This window comes from Anser cygnoides, chromosome 3 (genome assembly GCF_040182565.1).
Source record: "Anser cygnoides isolate HZ-2024a breed goose chromosome 3, Taihu_goose_T2T_genome, whole genome shotgun sequence".
Taxonomy (NCBI): Eukaryota; Metazoa; Chordata; class Aves; order Anseriformes; family Anatidae; genus Anser; species Anser cygnoides.
Window position 1 is genome coordinate 47,595,663 of NC_089875.1, and position 20,266 is coordinate 47,615,928.

A 20,266-nucleotide genomic window follows, 5' to 3' on the forward strand; every position below is an offset into this window, starting at 1 on the left:
TGTAGAGCAAGCTCCTCTAAAACATCCTGCTCATCAGAGTAGCTCTCCGCATCGCTCTGTTAAATACAGCCGGGCGGGAAAGCCATCATCAATCAATTTCGGGTAACAAGGAAGACTTGTTGAACACCTTGTTCTCCAGACCCCGGGAAGATGCTGGGCTGCCGGAGCGTGGACGAGCCGGGATTGTGCCCTGAACTTCACCCGCTTGGCAGCCGCTGTTCCTAAGCCATTTCCCCTCTCCTCCCCTGCCTCTTTGCCTCCCGGACCGGCGGTCTGCTCTTTAAAGTTGATCTGAAGGGGAAAGCAGAGACGAGCTTGTGCATAGTTTGGAGGGTAAGTTGTGTCCTCCCCCCTCCCGCCCCCCCACCGCGAAAAATACCCGCTAGCGAGCCTCCAAGTGCGCCAGGAGAGGGGGCAGGTGGCGGGGGGGGGGGGGGTGCTCGGGACCCCCAGGGGACGGCATCTCGCGCCCAGCACCGAAAGGGTTACCGAGGAAGACAGACAGACAGACCGAGGGACCGACCGACCTCCTGCGGGGGTGCTGGCTTGGCAGCCGAGCTGGCCGGGTGCGAGCCCCCCCGCAGCACCGAGCCCCCCGCAGGTGCCGCAGCCGCAGCCCCCGCCGAGCCGCCCCCGCCGCCCCCCGGCCCCGGCCCTCCGCCGCCGGCCCCGGGGAGCCCAGGATCCCCGGCTCCCGCAGCACATGACCCCTGCAGGGAATTTAGCCTCCCTGCACCTGCAGGCTCTTGTCATCCCTCCTCCTCTGCTCCCGGTTTGCTTTTTAATCCTCTCATCCTCCCCGCTTCCCCCCCGCCCCCCCCACTCCCCCCCAATCCATTCAGCTTTTACCTTTTTTTTTTTTTTTTTCCCCTTCTTTCCCCTTGTCTTTTTTTAACCAGGAGGAATCCCAACAGGGGAAAATAATATCAATCGGCTCCCTCCTTCCTCCCTCCCCCCCCCCATATATATATATTAAAAAAAAAAAAAAAGCACCACCCGCTAACATTTGGGAAAACAACAGAGGACTGTTGCCTCTCCAATTTTCACTCACACACGCTCAGATGAATGAGCAAGGAAGGGGGGGACCTAAACAGCCCCTTTAGACGTGGGGCTGAATTGATGGGATTGTGATTTGTAGGATTTCTCCACTTAGTCCCTGCCTCCTACTTGCTCTCCAGCCACTCCAAAGTCTCTTCCCCTCTCTTTAAGCAGCGATTTCTTTCAATCTCTCTCTCTCTCCCTCCCCGTGTCTCTCTCTCACACTCTCCCTCTCTCTCCACACACACTCATCTCCCCGGAGAGAGAGAGAGGAGAAACTCAACTCCCAAACACCGACCAGATGTCGAAGAAACGCAAAGCCCTGGAGGGCGGCGGAGCCCGGCTCCCCCCCGAGGACCCCAGAGCCCGCTTTGGGGCCGGCGAGGAGCAAGGTAGGGCGGCGGAGGCCTGCAGGTGGCCGGGCGGTGGGCAGCCGGCAGCCCACCGCAGGAGCGCGTCGGCCCAGCTGGCCTCCCGCAGCCCACCGACAGCGGGGTGACTTGGGCGCGTAGGCCAGGCTGCTCCCACGACGGGCTCCACACAGCAGGGCTGGTCCCCCCGCGCCGACGGCGAGCTTCTGCCAGGGGAAGGGTTAAGAGGGGCAAGGGTATGGGGAGAGGGAAGGGGGCGAGGGTGGGGAGCCGAGGGGGGCTGCGGGTCCGGCGGGAGGTCCGGCTGCCTTCCCCGCCGCTGCTCGTCACGGGCGGTGGTATAGCCATGCTGCCTCATTGATTTGTAGCTCGTGTAAATCTGCTCGCAGGCTGTTCTCGGCTTGGGCAGCTGGTGATCTGGAGGCACCTGATATAGACGTTGTGGTTTCGCGTGGGTCCCGCTTCCTTCGGTGAGCCCCCATCCCTGGTGTGATTTCGGTTGCGTCATGTCGGGGCTTCCAATGCTGCACTTGCAGCGCACTTTGCATCCAGCTAAAGTTGGTTTTTCCCCAGCCTTGGTGCTTTGCTGTAATTTTCAAGCTCCAAGTATTTGTGGTGAAAGCTGCTCTGCACTTTTTTGACAAGATAATATCGATGTAGAGGCTGGGTGGTGTAAAATCAGCTATGCACACAAGTGTGAGGGAGGGCGTTCTGCAGCCGAATTTCTTGCTGCTCAGACAGCCCAGTGGGTTCCCTTCCTTGTGTTTGTTTCGACTAAGTGGGCCCAGATGAACCAAGCTCAGCTACAGTGCTCTGGGGCTGGAGCTGTACTGCAGGGGAGAGACAAAAATACCAGTTGGATTCAGAGCAGTGTTTCAGGCTGTTGCAAATGGCTCTGGAGACCACGATGGGAGGCGGTGGGGGTGCGGTGGGTTCAGGTGGCCCCGCGAGCGTGTCTCTTTGTCTGCTCGGATTCAGAAATACGCAGCTTCTGTCCGGGCAGGTGTAAGCCTGGGCAGAGAGCCGGCAGGGATGGCAGGAGTGTGTTCTCCAACATGGAGTCCGGGGCCCTTTTTGTGAAGGATGTGGAGGCTCGTCGTGTCACGAGTCGCCCAGATCATGAAATTCACTCACCACCATGGATGTTTTTGCTTTTTGCAATGAAATGTCTCCACTACAGTGACTGGTGTGCTCTTCTGGTTTCATTAGGAAGGAGCACTCCTAGTGATTCACCATCTCTTTCAAAAGATATGGCTTAGGGTTTATATGGTTGTTGGTTTTAAATTGCTTGGCTCTCCCACAAGAAAATAAGATTCATGTCCAGATTTTCTTATCATTTGTCTGCTTAAGACCAATCTTGACATTTGAGGGACATTTTCAGACACTGTGAATTACTTTATTTGCATGACAGCATTCAATGTTTTTTTGCAATATGTGGAATTTTGCTGTTACTAACCTGGAAAATCTTACCTCTTTGTCAGCAATAGATGAGGTTAAACACGGGAAGGGCATTCAGCAGAGATCTGAAACTTGGCTATAGATTACATGTAATTTTAATTTAAATGTATGCCATTAGTGGGTGTAGGAACACCTTACAAATTATTGTGATGCAGTGGTGTGTGTCTGGTTTTCCTTTTTTGTTTTCCCTTTTCTTTTTTTTTTCTTTTTCTTTCCTTTTTTTTTTTTCCCTAACTCCACAATAGTATTTCCTATGACACTTCTAGTTATGTAACAAGAAACAGAAAACAAAATGTAACTTTAAAATTGGATTTTTTTTCTTGATTTCAATGTGCATACAGCAAATGAAATGGAAACTGAAGAAATATTTTAATTAAGCATTGATGTGTATACAAAGAGAGAAAATAAGGTATCATTTTCCTTCTAAGTGGACACAAGATATTTTGTAAATCAAACTGGTTGAAAACCTATGCTGTACCTAGGAAATCCGGGCTTGTGTCGTCTTTGGCACAGTAAATGGTGAAATTGAAATTAAAATTTAGTTGTATTTCTGAGCTCAGATTTTATTTTTATGAACTTTTCTTCTGTTTATTTTCTGCCTTGCGTTTCACAGGAAGGAATGTGGCTTGTTAATTACATTGTCTGTGGGTACGTAGCTGTAGAAACCATTAGGAGTGTGCCATGTATCACAATGCTGTGGTGAGCGTATTTCTGTGTGAGCTGGTGGGTGTGAGGCTTTCTGCAGGCGTGAGGTGCACAGGTGATTTTTTGGATTAATCTGAAGGCTTTCAGTGCAAAGCACCGTGTTCCTGCAGTAGGCTTACTACCCCTGTAGAGAGGCATGCTTGCTAGTTTGGAGTGAGCGTGTGCAGCGTTTGCCCAGAAGTATGGAAAAGCCATGTAACCGCCGGGCTTTAGCGTTAAAACGTGTGTGCGCTGGGAGCAGGGAGGCGGGGAAGGGGAAATGGGCATTAGTAAACGAAGGGAAGAAAAATAGAGAGCTCAGATTTCTGGAGGCTGCCAAATGCTGTGTTCCTGCAGAACTCGAACTCAGGAGCTCTGCTGTCCTCGGCTAATGAGGTGACTTCTCCCAGCGGCAGAAGCGTTGAGGGCGGGAGGGCCTGGGCCCCGGTCTGCCATCTTAAGTCTCTCTGTTGCTCGGTAAAGCGAGGGCACACCTCGCTAACAAGCCCATTGCTGCTTTTTTGAGGGTCTGCATTTCTGTTTTTAAATCGTGAGAGGGCGCATACTCATTCTTAGCTGCTCCAGACTCCGTTGGGTTTGTGGCCAACTGAAGCGTGTGCTTGTGGAGTTTCATTCAGCTCTTGTTTATCCTCCGTTGGCAAAGCTGTGGGTGGACAGACTCTATGTAGGCCACGATATGGATTTTTTTGAACCTCTCTGGTGTGGTTTTGTTTTTACTCTTCTTCAAAGCATTCTGTGAAGGGCTCTGTAATCCATACTGTAACCTCGCCTGGTATAGTAGGGTCTGACGCTATGGATGCCACATGTTTCAAGCCTCGCTGTTGTGGAGAGGAGGTAAGGGATGAGAGCGTTCAGCATCTCCCAGCTTCTCGACGGCGAGAGCCTGAAACCATGTGTCTAACCCACGGCACTTCACTGCGTCACCGTATTTAGAGGTGAGCCTCTAAGGCTTGTACCTGGAGTCTGTAGAGACACAGTGGCATTACCAGGGAGTGCTCAGATTTTACGTGGGCTGAATTGTCTTTCAGAGGTGCCCCTTTCTTCCCAATGACTGTGCATGGAGCCTAGGGCAACTGTACTGGTTTACTTGTACCTACCTAATCTGCAGAAACTCTGGCAAAGCTGATAGGGCCTCCCCAGAGGAACCAGGTGTGGTCATTCAGTGTGTTTGTGGCACCTTGTTAGTGACACCCAGCACTGAGAAGGGGGGATTCGGCTGTTGAAATGCAGCTCTCTGGCCTCCCTTTTTTGTCAGGAAGCAGAACATTTCCAGGGTGCTATTCATCTCTTCCCAAAGTGAAAGTCTACGTTTAGTCAGCAGAATCACATCTGAGAAGTGCAGTTTCTGCCAACCGAATACAAAAGTAGTCCAAACATCTAGCATAGATGTAGGCAACTGTATTTCAGCAGATGACTCCTGCCTTTTGACCAGTTCTTTCTGGCTTCAGTGCCAGCCGATGGCAAAGATATTTTTCAATTGCATATGAAGCAGAGGGCTTCCCTTCTGTGATAAGCCCATTACTCAAAATAGTGGCACAGAAAAATCAAGGGAAGAATCTTGTTTTCTGTGAATCCCTGTTGTCTACGAATGTGTTGAAAGCTAGCGTGGAAGATGCAAAAATGGAGGGTGTTGGTTTAAAAACAAACAAAATATGGACACTTCTCAGGACATGACATTGTGCTTAAATTATTCAGTAATGCTGCTCATCATTATCCAGCAGTTTCTGGGTATAGAAGAATACAGTATTTTGGACATTTTCTGGCAGAGATTTGTGAGTGTGATGGATTTGACGGATTCAGGGAAGGAAGAAACTCTAAATTCTCATTGGGCTGCTCTTTTTGTTTTTGGATTGTGTATGAAAATAAATAAATGCATTTCTTCCTCCAGCTCCCCTGTGGTCCAGTTTTTGAGGGTGCTGAATGGTCTCTATTGTCATAAATATAAGTGATAGTTGAGAGACTTCTGCACTTTGCAAAACTGGTCTCTAGAGAGAGAACTGTTGCAAAGCACTTCCAGAGGCAAAGTTGAACTCCTAGAAACACCTCTGCCCAAGAGTGACTTTTAATACACGATTAATTTCTTTGAATTCAATGTGACCAGCCATGTGCATAGATGTTAATCATGTGCATAAGGAAGTGTTTGCAGCATTTTGAGGGTCCCAGTTATTAATAAGGATAGCCCTATGGAGAATCACTTCTATGCAAAGGATACTTCCCTAGTAATTACTAGGGGAGCAGTTAATACTGAACTAGTCTTTGACTAATACTAGATAATCTGTGCGAGTGCTTAATATTCACATTTGTCTTGAACTTTGGTATAAAGCTATTGATTATTATTAAATCTTAATTTGGGATCAACAGACATAGAAGATTGAGTTCTGCCCTTTTTTTCAAGGTTTGCATTGATGTAATGGAAATCAGAGTTGAACCCAGAATTCTGCATTGGAATTCCGCCCCTAACCCTGTGCTCTGTCATTATCGGTTCAGTTACAGTCTTTACTCCATTAGTGGTTTTATCACATATGGGGCAATTGGGATTTGAGCTCTGCATGCTCTTGTTCTTCGCGTTTCTGTGAGGCAGGTGGAAAAGCAAAGCAGTTCTTCCCTTGTGAGTGCTATTAGAGGCTTCTGTTTCTCCTGTACTTCCTCCTCTCCATCTTCTGTGTTCGGGTAATTCTTTTCTTTCCACTTAGCTTCTGATCCATGAGATAATCAAGCCCACCGTATCTCTGTATCCCACTCTGGAAGATCTGCCTACTTGGAGTTAAGAAGTTTAACAAGAGAGGCTTATGCATTTGTGAGGGCATGGGTAAGAGAAGGGACCTATTGTACAGATGTATTTATTTATTTATTTATTTATTGTGCCAATATTGTAATACAAAGGAAAAAAAAGTGATAGTTTTGACTTTGTTCAGCAAAGTTTGTCACCAAGGGGGTGGGGGGGGAGGGGGGGATGGGAGGGGCACAGAAACGTAACAACGGTTCTTTAAGTTTTTTTTTTTAAAGGGGGGGAAAACCATGCTTTCCAAGCTGATTAGCTCGATGGTTACGGATTGTTTCTTGTGTTAGATTTTGATTTTTTTCATTACTTTGTCCTGCAACAGTCAAGGATTTGCCTTCCAGATGCTGTGGAAGGAAAGGAAAGATTGGGTCTAACTTTTAGTTTCAGAGGATCAAATGCAACATGCTGAAAGGGAAGACAGCTGTACCAACCCACTTCAAAGTATGTGGAGCTGCAAACAGAATGCTGGAAAGATGTAAAGCTAAGGAAAACTCAGAATGCTTGGGAAGAAAGAGAGAATGGACAAGGTACATATGCTGTAAAATAGCATTGTAAGCAGTCCTGGGAAAAAAAGTATCTTCCTCAGGTTGTTGCTGACTTGCCTTCCCATCCACTGGCTCATAAAGGTTGTTGAGGAGCTCTTCTGTTCCCATTTGTTTCAGAAAGGTATGTTAGTGTGTGCCGAGGTACAAATTTATGAGCCTTGTTTGAAGTAAAATAAAAGGCTTGCTCTTAAGCATTTTGCTGAGTTGTTGTTTCCATGCAGGAGAGGACATGTGCAGTACTGCATAGCACAGCTCGGTCTGGAGCTGCTGCTAGCAAGAAGTGAAGTCACTATCTATATTCTAGGGGAAAAAAGCTATCCTGACCAACGTCATGAGGCAGAGCCGTAGGGACAGTGCTGATATTTTAAGTACTTGACATAGTTGCTTTGGTTGGAAAGTGTTACTTTGGATGAATTATGGACTTGCCCTAGAAATAAATTTATCCGAACATTTTAAAAATAGGGATGACTTTTTAATTATTTGTGGGCATTTAGATATTTCAGCTATGTTGCTCATGTAGCATGTATGGTAATGCTATAAAAATGCCTAGAGTGTCAGAAATTGAAGCTTCAGTGAAAAACAGCGGAGAAGTCTCCTGAGTGCATGAGTGACTTTTGAGAGCGGGACTTTGATTAAATAACCATTTTCCTGGAAAACCATCTCTTGGATTTTGGGACTCCAGTTATGGCTCCATGAAGCTGTAGGATAATTCCTGCCATGATGATGCTGTAGCCCTGTTTCCATCTGGCTGCGAGCACAAGATGTTCGTTAATATGTTCCTCCTGTCCTGGCCCCAGCCCTGAGACAGCGATGCTCCAGCCTACCAGTGAGCATTGACTCAAGGCAGCAGCTGCTGTTAGATGCAGTCAGGTTGTACAGTTGGCTGAGTCCACGCCTGCTTCTTGCTGTTTCCCTGCCCTCGTCAATGGAGAGGGAGCTACTGTGGAAAAGATCTTCCAGGGAGACATCCCCTGGACTGTGCAGGGAGCCTGAGTGGCCTCAGGTGCTCCCTCGACTTTTAGTGGCATTGCCTGGGCAAGAGAGACCCTCGCTGACACAGAAGGAAGGCTCTTGATTTAGAATACCTTCTAAAACTAAAGGAAAATCATAAAGGTGGGAGGATCAAAATGAAGTGAAACTGAAAACACGTGGCTAATCTTTCAGATGAAGTAAAGTAAAAAGTTAGCAGTTTTTCTTTGATTTCTGGTCGAGTGAAGATCTATATGAATCTGCCTGCATTGCCCTGACCTTGTGTTGTATTTTTTGTGTTTGTTTTCCTTAGCTATTCTTCTGTTATTAAAAAAAGAATAAATGAAGCAGCTTCCCTATTCCTGGTCAGCGAAGGAATGTGTATCTACTACCCTTATTACTAATGTACAAGAGGATCTGTGTCTGCCTTCACCTGACCTCACAGTGTTGTCAGAGGTCTGCATTTTACGGCTTCATCACCAGCTTGCCATGGTCTTTGAATATATCACAGTCAGGTGCTTCTCTATAGGAAAGGAGGAGAGCTGCGAACACCAAGTGACATGAAATTGATGATTTATTTATTTTTTAAAAGGCATTGTGTTAATAACATGAAAAAACAGAGGCTGTAATGATCACTAATAAAGCACTAGTATATTAATAAAGCTGCTTTGTGCATTCCCCCCATGGCCTTAAAGTTTCTGTACGATTTGGGCACAATCATGTTTTCGAGTTACTAGTGATAACGCAGAAACCTTGGCAACTCATTGAGCAACAGTTGTGGCTTATGCTGGAGGAGGAGAAGAGGGACACTGTCGGGGTTCGATGGGCTTGAATACATTAGGTTTGTGTGTTTATCACTTCAGTCACAGTGTGATGGCTAATAATGTTGACATTTAAGGTGTGCCCACACATTAGGCAATTGAGCTTGTCTTCCTAAGCTCATTCCTAGTATGTCCGCTAACATGTGGAGTAAGCAACTGTATTTCGTGTGTCAAGCCTTCCACACTGTGTTTTAGTCAAGTCAGCTGAGGGTCCATTAGTAATAGATTGACTCTTACACTGTTTTCTGGTTAGTGTTGGGCCCAGACTTAATAGAGGAGAATTAAAAATAAAAAACAGTGCCATGAAGATCGGAGGTGGAGGAGTCATACATGACAGCAATATGAAATGATAATAATGATAAATAAATGAGAGAGGAAATAAAGATAACCCTCAGATTATACTGGGAAATCAAATCGCTGATAGATGGCCAGTCTTCAAGGGAAAGCTTACTTAACTTAGAGATTAAAGCTGCAAAAGCCAGAAAGCAAAGATAGCAGGGTGTATGGAGATGGCAGCCTCTGCATGAGCATGGACTAAATGTCTATTCTCAAAGATAGTGTTCTTCTGACCTTTTTATAATAATTTTTACAAAATTTACTAAATCTGTATGTAGCTTTTAGGTTAGCATAACCAAGTATTAGGAGTATCTATGTAAGGTAAGCAAATTGACTGTTCTGTTTGTGATCAGGTTAGCTTTCTTGACCATTCCCATGGAAAGTCCTGACTTACGTTTCACTTTTTAATCCTTTTTCACCTGCACTGTCTTTCTGTCATATTTCCTTTAGCTTGACTACAGCCAAGATGGGTTTATGTTGGCTATAATTATTGTTCAGGCTCTGCAGATCCAGTCTGTATATTATTAATCTCTTTCTAGTGTTATGCTTAGTAACTACAGTTTGCAAATGAGTAAGATCAGATGGTAGGTCTCCATTGTAACTGCCCATGCAAGTTCTCCAGCTGTCTTTGGGAAGAAAATTTAATAACCTACAGGTGGTTTCAGCTCTGTGTGACATTGCCAGGAAGGAGACTGGGAGCACTCATACATAGAGGCTGTTAATAGGCAGTTGAGTAAGTGGCCTTCCTCCTGCTTTTCTGCTTTTATTTTCCATTTCCAGACAATATTTAACGTAAGACTCTGTGAGTGCTCCTAGTCTCTTCCAAGGCCAAATCAAAAAAGAGCTTAAAGAGTCTTATCACAGTTTGTCTGGGAAGTGGTAACTAACAGGTGAACATGCCCATAGGACATGAAGTGTCCTCGGTCCCTGGCTGTGTGGATGGAGCTGTGGTCAGTTCTCTCTGCTCTGCCACTCTCCCTCATTTTAAGGAACACTTGTCTTCTTATGAAGTTCAGTAACTTATTGAAAATGCAACAAATGTTGTACAGGCCAAACTTTGCATCGGATAACTCAAGGCTCTTGCCTTCAGTATTTTGGGGATGTTGGTGGATTTTTGTTGTTGTTGTTGTTTGGTTTTGTTTTGTTTACGGTATGTGAAGGACTGCAGCACTTTCTTGCAATGGGACTTTTGAGTCCAGATGACAGTGCTGTGGCCCACCCAGGGTTTTAAGGCAAATCATGGAAATTGCACTGGATTTTGGTACTGGTACGTGAAATAGGCTGATTCCTGATATAGAGATACTTGTTTTCAGAAGGTCCTATTTGGACATTCAGCATTGTTGCACCACTAGTCCTTTGGCTTGCGTGGCCTGTTAGTGCATGGTATGCCACTATTTTTTTTTCAAACTGTATATGCTTGAATTAGCATGAGGAAGTCTGAAAGTGCTTGGGATTTCACTGTAGTATCTAAGAACTACATGCTAAGATTTAGTCAGAGAGTCGAAGATGCACATGAGATGCAGGATTTGACTAGATGGGAAACCTACAGCTGGCACAGCAACAGTGGCAGTGTGAAGATGTAAAACTACACAGGAGGACAACTATGACCTAGACACACGCCTTCCTCTGCCGCATCTCGGGGAAGAGACCCACTGCTCTTTGTCTGCATAGATAGACAGAAAGCTACAGGTAGTCATCTTCTCTCTGCCCTGTAAAATATGAAATCATGGTCTTGTCCAGTGGTAGCCAGTATTTACGAAGAAACCTCAATTACAGTGCAACTAATACTGCACATGCAGATTTGGAAGGGTTTTCGTGAGGATGTGAAGCTGCTAAATCCAAGGAGGGGAAGAGACTGATGCAGCTATACATATACAGACGTGTTGTCTGGAATGCTTTTATCAGGTTTTGAAAGGCCGAAGCATCTGTAAGATCCTTAATCTAGGCCTTTGCATCTAATGATGTGAATGGCTTCGAGTATGCAGCTTCTTATAGGATGATCTTGGCAGGTTGCATTTATTCTGTAACTACAACCCAGCCTCGGGTGTCAGCATTCTGGAGATTTTGTGGTAGGACAAAGTGTTCCCACCTTCTCCTCGTATCACTTCCAGGTAAACAGAGATTAATTAGGAACTGGCTATGCCTGGCTGGTTTTTTAAAGGCAGATGTGTGACACTTTTAGCCTTTTTTAATCGTTAAAGAATGATAGCAATCATTTTTGGCTGGGAAACTGCAGAATAAGCACTGCTAATCCTAAAGCATTATGTATTTTTAATTTGGGATTATAATAGACTACGAAGGAGAGAGGAACAAAAATTGTAAAGCTCAACATGAAGGAATATTTAATTTTATTCAGGAAAGATTTTGGCAAAATCCCCTGGATCTGCACAGAACCTACAGATTTAAGATGTCTTTGCACAGCCAGAGGCTGAGATCATGGCTGTCTAACTACAGTTGGATATTTTCATATCTGCCAAGTTTAGCCTTAAATAAATAAATGAAAAAAGGTCATGCTTCATGCTTTGTACAAACTCTTGAAACGGTTCTCACTTAATATTCAGAGGGATAGTGACCTCCCTTTGAAGATACTGTCCTCCTGCTCAAAATCCTGCATGGAGCCAGGAAAGTAGCTGTTTAAATGAAGCCATGAAATGTCTGAAGGTACTTTCTGGAATCCCTTAAAATGACCCCGGTTCAAGAAATGTGCCCTACTTACTGCCAGGAGTGCAGTAAAGTCAATCACTGGAAATCTATTAGTTGTGGGCAATTGCAAGCACGTTACCCAACATTAACCCACAAAAAGGAAAATTAACACAGTTAAGAGCAGTTCTTGCCAGAAAAAGATGAACAAATAGGAGCAGAAGCTGAGTGGGAAGCTTCTAGCAGCAGGAGGGGGGGACGGTAGAGATCATCTGTTCAGACGTGCTTTTTTACTTCTCTCCCCCCGCTACTCTCCAGGTATCTCTATTTCTCTCTCTCTCTTTTTAAAAAAAAAGACTTATACAAATATACCCGATAGCTACTGTGAAATCCATAATAAGGATCAACTAGCCAGGAGGCAGTTTTCAAGGACCACTGTGATGAAGGGGGATGTTTTTAGAGTGAGGTCATGTCCAAAGGCAGCCTCAGCTGATGGCAAGCTTGTACATGAGCACTGAATAAGCACCTTGTCTTGCGTGGTCCCTGCTCCAAAGAGCCTGCAGTCTTGTAAATCTGACACATACGTACAGGGCTGGTTTCTTTAAAATGTCTTGTTTCAGTTTTTGTGTGGTGGTGTTTCTTTTAAGTCATTGAGCTCTTCCTTCTATGTCTCCCTCTATTTATGCATCTCTTCTCTGTTTTGGTAATCCAGCAAGCCAGTTTTATGCAAAGTACTTCTCTTTACCACGCAGAAATACTACTAAGTCCCGAGCAGACAACCAAGAGGGGACAGAAGGGAAGCAACAAGCAGGGGACAGAGCGTGTTGTGGTGGGCCAGCAAAGCGGGCAGGAAGCACGAGCCAAGGAAATTCTGTCTCTGTGCTCCTGCCTTCTACTTTATGTGCTGTTTTCTGGTACTATTTCCCATTTCCTCAGAAATGCCTGTCTCTGTGGTAGTCAGCTGCACCTGTGCTTTGTGATAATGTTGCTGTTCAAACGGCGGGATGGAAGAGGACATGTAGGTGAGAGGAAAATATCTAAAGCCAAACACACTGAAGCAGGATTGGGCCAGAATGTTTTTCTTTAGAGCTTCTAAGTCAAAAAAGCTCAGAAAAAAGTCTCTTGCCATGTTTTATGTTCATAGTCATGGCAAACCATGGCAAGATGGCAAACCATCTTAGGTGGCATTTGTTGACCTTTGATGCAATGGCCTGTGTTTGCAAATGCACATGGACTGCTCAAGTCTTTGTAGGTATATCATGACTCAGCATGAATGTTACAAATTAGTTTATACAAACTCAGCTGGGACATAGGTCTTGGTCCAATCTGGTATGGTAAGGTGGCCCTTTGCACTATGTTAGCATTTGAGGGTGCCTCTATTTCATTGACTTTAATAACCTGTCTCTTTTTACTAAAAGCAAAAGTCAGTTTATTTATTTTTGAAAGTAGTTGTATTAAACATACAGGATATCTTGTTTCATCATTCTTTCTTCTTTTATTGCTTGAATGTACTTTTCTTTAAAATAAACTTAAAATGTTCATCCTTTATTCTGCTGTGAAAAGTCTCTCATCAAAAAAGAAAAAAAAGAAAAAAGGAAAGAAAAAATCATTCAGTCATTGAAGCACCTTGTTGGGGTATTTAGAGAGACCTGTTGATGGTGAAGGAGTATTGTTTTAGGATGGTTGGGGCTGTTTTTTTGCTTGCTGCTGCCCAGTAAATCTAGTGGAGGGAGAATAAATCCACATGGTGATGATTTACTGTATTGTTTTTGGCATCATGCAGGGGAATTTACCACAGATAAGTGACTTGGGTAAGTGCTACTGAGGAGGACACAGATAAGACTCTAGCAGTAGAACACATTTAATGCAGAGTTGTTTGTTTTCTTTTTTTTTTTGGATCTTTGTTTGGAGATCTCTGCTTTTAGTTGTGGTGGTGGGTAAAATGTGTGTCTGTGCTCCAGTGTGGCTCTTGAAACACGAGTTTAAATTGCTTCCTCACGATAAAGACACAATATGTGTTTCTAGACAGATTTATTGAGTATGGAAATCCTGGAAAGTTTCCAAACTGGGAATGCCATGACTTCATTGCACCCTTCACAATATTTCTGGTGTTTCATCTTGGATCCTCCCTTTTAATTTATTTATTTATTTTTGTCTCTAAAATGACTCTCCACATTCTGTGGCAGGACACTGGCTGTGCTTTCCTTCTCTCCAATTGCTTATGCCTAATTTAGGAAACCTAAATTAGTGCTGTGATAATGTAGTACATTGTAGTGATTTTTCTTAGCCATTTCTTTCATCCTCCAGATGTCTCTGGAGTACCACATGGTACAGAAAGTTTGTTTTTAAATGAGTGCTGGGCCGGAATATATAAATTCTGTAACTACTTGGATGTCACTTGGAGGAAAAATCTTGTAAGGACATCACTGGAAACTGCTGGCACAGCTCTACTTTTCAGTAACTTTCAGTATTCTTAACTTTTCACATTTTATTAGAAAATAATAAAGGACATTAAGTAAGTTCTCATCTACTTCAGATACTTGCATAAAAGTGAATGCCGTGCTGGTGTTGTTAGAAGTGTTGTTCAACTGTGCTGAGAGTTATTAGAGACGGATTCAGTCTGGAGCATGGTGTTTGTAAAACTCCACAAGTTAAAACTAAATCCTTGCATGTTTTTGATGTTTGATATAACAACATGCCTACATAGTATTAATACCAGTTTTTTTTTTTTTTTATAATTAGCTTTTTGTTCCTTTTATTTATGTCAGATTTTGTCTCAGAAGTCTCTTATTTAAATGATGACCAGACATGGTGAGTCTTATGCTATCATGACCAGCCCCTCACCTGAGGTCAGAAGCTATTAACTTTTTCAGCTGTTTCATCAGCTCAGTGAGATTGGTAACAGCAGACCTTCTCTCACAATTTGCTAAGCACTGAAGTGCACAAAGATGACTAGGCAGTGCTGAACTAAACCCAAATGTCTTTTTGTGCTGGCTACAGGTTGTCATAATTACACCTATCTTTGCTCATCTTGTTTTCTCTTGTTTTTTCTCCTCTTTCTAAATCTAGTCCAATTTGCTTTCTAGATGAATGATCACCATCTTGTCAGATTTGGGACTTGGTAAGAAGCAGGGTTCGGAACTGAAAAGGAAGAAGAGATGACCTTTGATGTCATCTTCATCTCATTCTGCAAACCTAATTATCGTATCCACATAGTGGTGTGTTGCATTTGGACATTTGTATTTTAAAATAACTTAAACTCAGGAGTTTTTCTGTCAGGTAGCAGAAAATGAGAAGCACCTGCTCAAAAAAGCTAATTGAATTATCCAGGTGGAGCAGATGATACTTAGTAAGAGTTGAAGGATGTTCTAAAAGGATGTGGAAAACAATTATAAGAGTGTAGTGAGATTATATATATATATATATATATATATTACTAATAGAGTTTATGATTTGCTGTACTTGTTAAGTCTTAGCTCTCTCTGTGAAAAGGCTGTTTTTTGCCTTTCTTTCACTTATTTCAGAATTTCTCAGCTTGACTGTTGGTATTAGTTAACTGCAGGACAGAACTCATCTAACTACCAGAAGAGATAGTTTGAGTAGTAGGTATTTGTAGAAATATACAATATTTTTGTTTCTTGTTTTCTTATTTTTTTTCTTCTTAAAGAAGATGATTTCTGCTAGCCTACCAGAACTGATTTTAAGTTGGTGATTCATCGTATATTGATATATAGCCCTGCTCTCCAAATCATGAGGTTAAGTGTAATACTTTGAATTTGAGTATATGTAGTAATAGCATTTTACTTCTGAAACCAATGTTTTTTTCTGACATGGCACAGAATATAGTACATGACATTAAGCTACATCCTTATGTAGTGAAAGCCATCAAAGTTAGAGGTGTTCAATTGGCCAGTACAATCGGGTTCTGCTTAACTACTCTAGAGCACCAGTTTGATACTGCTTGGGAAAACAAGATCGGGATGAACATTCATCCATCATTCATCCAAGGGTCTCACCCTTGCATGAGGTGGTGAGAGGCCTACTGTGAATATTCTTGGTGTGCTGGTTAAGGTGATTGAGTTGGCTGTGGCATGAGATTCTAAGCAACACTATGGGAAGAAATGTTCATTTTGAATATACTGCTTAATAAATGTTTGTTGAACAATTTTTTTTTGTAGTAAACTTCTACAGCATTTGAATATTGTCATTGTCTTTCCATGGAAGTTTTACATTTCAAACACCTTGTATGTGTTGCGAGAGTCCTTTCACTTCAGGAGACAAATTACTGGGTTATCCTTATTGTGAGTGGGCTTCTTTCTTTAGCAGAAGTTGCAAACAGACATGTTTTCTATTTTGGCAGTTTCATCTTCATGTTATTCTGGAAGTCAGTCCTTTTTTTTTTTTTTTTTTTTTTTTCCTTCCAGTAGCAGATCATTTCTTTTACGGTAGCTCAAACAGATGTTTTATATCATGGCTACTGACTTCTCTTGCTTCTTGCCTAAGTGACAGACAGTATAAACAACCTCTTCCTCTGTGGAAAGTCCTCTGGATCACCATGGGATGAGAGGAAGGGAGATGTGTTTTTTTTTTTTTAATTATTATTATTATTTTTAATAATATGGACATGTGAGGCATGCCTTCTGTTGTGTGTACTGGAACTATCTCTTGGAGGAGCACTATCACTAATGGTAGTTCCCTTAAGAGACAAGATGGTCTCTTAAGGGATTTTGTTCCTTTCATGTTTTCAAGTGTAAGTAGAGTTCAAAGAGGTAGTTTCTGCCTGCAGTTGATGCCAGGACAACATTGGAAAAGAGAAGATTAGATGCTTCTCAACTTACGTTATTTAGGCTTTTCTTGTATCCTAAGAACAGACAAAATACAGTCTGAGAAATGTTACCTGCTGTTTCCCGGCAAGCTCACTGGATGTCCAAGTGGTGGGTAGGAGGTCCAGCTTTTCTGGCGTTCCAACACCATGGAATGATGCTTCTTTCATTTGTTGCTTACAGTCCTCGTGGCATTTATTTCACTGAGAGTTTTAATAATCCTTGTTAGTTGCACAGGTTTTCTCCATGTGGTGTCTGTGCCCTAGTAGAAACTAGGTACAGTTAGGTGAGATGTGCTGCTTGGTGTGAATTGTGAAAGAAACGTAATATCATGGAAAAAATGTGATCCCCAGTTTTACTGAGGTCAGGATATCACAGAGCAGACATGTTTCTGTTTTCTATCCTGGAGTCTGCTCATATCACTGCATATGTGTACTGATACCTCTTGCAATATGTATTGAAGACAGGCAGTCATTTCTAGGGGCTTTGCTTTCAACAAAGTCTGATATACAGAGGTCTCGTATACTTCTTCAGTTTTGTCTTGCCCCCAAACTCCCTGTTTTGCAGAAATGTGTAAAGGTGGCTTGATAGTCCTGCTGGAAAAGTATGGTTCCCAGGCTGTTGAATGACAGGTTCCCCTGTGGGCTGTTTTTATCTGTGTTAAAATGATGTGGTTGCCTGAAGAGATCCCCGACTTTGGCACTATCTCCCAAAAGTGGAAAGTGGACTCTTTTCTCACATCTTCTTGGGACCCCATACCCTTTGCTGTAAGTCACAGCATTGGTAGGCGCCATCATGCCAAGTGCTGTACCGACACAGGTCTCATAACAGCTCCTTCTTCAAAGAGTTTGCAAGGTGAAAACAAACAAACAAACCCTGGTAATAACATGAATGTTTAAGTAAAACGGGGTTCTGGACGGATGCAGGCCCTTCTTAAACTGTGCGGTTTGTTCCACTCTGTGCTAAGCAGAAACCCCATGGCTTAGTCCTGAGTTTGGAGACTTCTCAGTATTTGAAATGCTGAGGTTTGTGTCTCTGTTTATGCTTCTGTCTCCAGGTATGAATTTACACCAGTTCTTCAGGACTAGTGTAAGCTCCCGTGTGGCAGTATCACCACCAGTATGATGAGCAGTATCTGCGGTACAAAGTGTAGATGTGAACTTCTGTTCTGCATTTGGTGAGAGAAAGAGAAGCCATTTAAAGTGACATTTAAGCTGGAGAGGTCTTTCATAAACATCTTTGTGAGTAATAGCAACTTTCTGCACTGGTTGGGGGGGGCTGTACTGGAGCTTTCCCTGAAAAGCCCAAAGTACTTAAGCCTTGCTTTTGATCCCATCCCTCCAACATCCAGCATGCTGCCTTTGGCAGGAGTTTTGAGGGCCCTAACAACACAGAGGTCTTTCTCCTTAATTCAGTGTTTTGGCTGGCCTGTCTTTTACATACTTGACCCAGAGCTTTTAGGCCCCTCTTACATTATTCTCTCCTTAGGCTGCATTATGAAGTGCTTGCCCCAAACATTAAAATTGTCCCTTTTTCCTTTTTTATCTATGAAATGAAAGTATATTCAGTTGAAGTTTTGAAGTTTAGGTCTCTTTGTTCCTCATGTGATTACTAAATTTTTATTTTTTTAAAGATTCTTTTTTTCTGATCACTTACCCAAGCATCCGTCAGTCAAAGAATAGGGTGAACTTATTCACTGAGGGGGAAACCTGTGGTGCCTACTGATCTCAGCGGCTAGTTTTTGGCATGCTTAACACTACAAAACATCTTTTGGTCCTTGCTCTGCTGCATACAGCACTGGACTGCTTGAGGCCTGACTGCTGGCAAGGGCAGTGGTATAGCTCCTTCTTCCACAGGGCATGTGGTGGTGAAATGGAAAGAGAGTGGAAAACTGGTTAATGTTAGGTAGGGAGTAGCTGAAAGAATGGTCTGCTTGTGAGGAGTGCATTGCTAGAAAGGCTGAGTGGGGTGTCTGGGGCTGAGATGGGGCATATTTGGCTGGCTTGGGGTGGGAGATTAAATAGTGACAGATGGTTCACATGGTTTTCTAATGCAGGAGAAGGTATGAAGCAAGTCTGTGTTCGTGAGAGAGAGCGCCAGAGCTCGGAGGATTGATTACGTGTGAGAAGCTTAACATGTGAGCACAGTGTTTGTGTGCAAGCATGCAGAGGCAAGAGCGTTTGTGTCAAAGGACGTGTGTGTGAGAACTTGTCTAGCTCTGTGTGCGTGTGTGTACAGAAGGGAGATTCTTATGTTGTAGAAAGAGAGGACGAGAACACATTTGTGTAGGCTGGTAAGTTTTGTTGTGCTTTTTTTTTTTTTAAAAAAAAAAGCTGATGTAACTTCCCTCACTGTAAAACTATAAATGCTGCAAAGATGTATTTCCCTGCTGAAATGCTCTTTCCTGCAAATATTATAAGTTCTTGAAACATCATTATTTTTAATAAAGCATTCTGTCAGAAGACATAAAAATTTCTCTTCTGATATTCTGAAGTATGATGAAGCCAAGTTTCGCAGTACATACCTAAGTCATAACATATAGAAGGCACTTAATTTGTGGACCATTACAACATACTCTGGGTCATGTTATGGCCAAAGGCTGTGACTTAATTTACCCAAACAGTATTGTAGTAACATTGAAATGCACTTCCTGAACTCTTACTGTTTTTTATGGGCTTTTTTTTTTTTTTCCACAATAAGAAAACAGTCAAGTCTGTACATTTATTGTGCAATGATGAACAAGAATCTGATATTGCTGACAGTCTGTCAGGAAATTTTGGTTCTATCCAGAGTCTTCCAGTCATGTTATAAAGTATAGCAGCGTGTAGTAGCATTTTACTTAGCTAGATTACTTGGACAATACTGATATGACATGAAAGTAATTGTGGAAGATGGTCATGATTATACCAAAGCTTTATGACTTCCTTACAAAAGTGTTGTTCAATCAGAATACTTTAGAAGAGCAAAAGCAATTAAATAACATTGGGACAAATTAAGAGTACGTCTTATCAAAATCAGTTTGATGTTATTCTCTTTCTGCTGTAGTCTTTCTTGTGTATTTTACCATCCTTTTCAGACCTGAGGCGTACTTTCTCTTAATTCATGATCAGCACCTTAGACTCGTTCTGAGAAATATATGCAGTCCTGCAGTCCCTAACTTCTTCCAGGTATAATATAACATCTCCTCAGAGGTTGTTCTGCTTTTGTGGGGGTGGGTTGGGTTGGGTTGTTTGTTTTAATTATAGGTCAGCCTTTGAATTTGCTCCTCTGTAATTCTAATTGACTAAAACAAAAGCAAAAAATCTGTGAAAAATTAAAACTCCATCCTATTACTAAGATTCTAGTTGCAGAGATTAATCTAGGAGCAGTAGGTTGGGAGCAGGAAACTGAACATATTTTAAGGATGGCCTCACTTTGGCTCTTAGCATAGTGAACACATTGTAAACTTTTTTATTCTAATATATATATATAAATAGTGTGCCAAGAACAGCTAGAGAGAGAGGTGTTGAGAATAAAGTTAGGCTATTCTTTTTTTAACTTATTAGATAGTCTGACACGTTATAGTTATGCGTTCTGCTGCAGTCATACTGCTCCCCCATCAGCTAAGCAGGGAAAACTGTTCAGTGGGAAGCTTTCGAGCCAGATCTGGGTACTATGAGAAGTCACCTGGGGAGTCCACAAACAGCACTGCCATTCCTGTCAGTGCCACAGCAGTGCCCTTGTATGCTGCCGAGAGCAGTCGGCTCCCACAAAGTTGTAGTTGAGGTAGGGAGAAAGG

General features: G+C 43.0%; 1 protein-coding gene and 1 long non-coding RNA gene across 4 annotated transcripts in view; both read left to right on the forward strand.

Annotated features, from left to right (window-relative positions):
- The first annotated feature begins 981 nt into the window (after positions 1–981).
- The window catches only part of PDE10A (phosphodiesterase 10A), a 371,561-nt gene continuing 352,276 nt past the window's right edge, over positions 982–20,266 (forward strand). The window contains exon 1 of the mRNA XM_066994132.1: positions 982–1,430. Within this exon, the coding sequence (XP_066850233.1) occupies positions 1,340–1,430 (91 nt within the window). The 5' untranslated portion in view covers positions 982–1,339. The remainder of the gene's footprint in view (positions 1,431–20,266) is intronic.
- LOC125183208 (uncharacterized) lies at positions 1,441–19,671 on the forward strand. 3 transcript variants are annotated; one of them, XR_007164783.2, is made up of 3 exons: positions 1,441–6,381; positions 6,677–6,881; positions 8,182–19,671. It is a non-coding gene; the product is annotated as an uncharacterized lncRNA (long non-coding RNA). The 3 variants fall into 3 exon arrangements; XR_007164784.2 differs by having other exon boundaries at positions 1,442–6,381; positions 6,696–6,881; XR_010830306.1 differs by having other exon boundaries at positions 1,443–6,381; positions 6,736–6,881.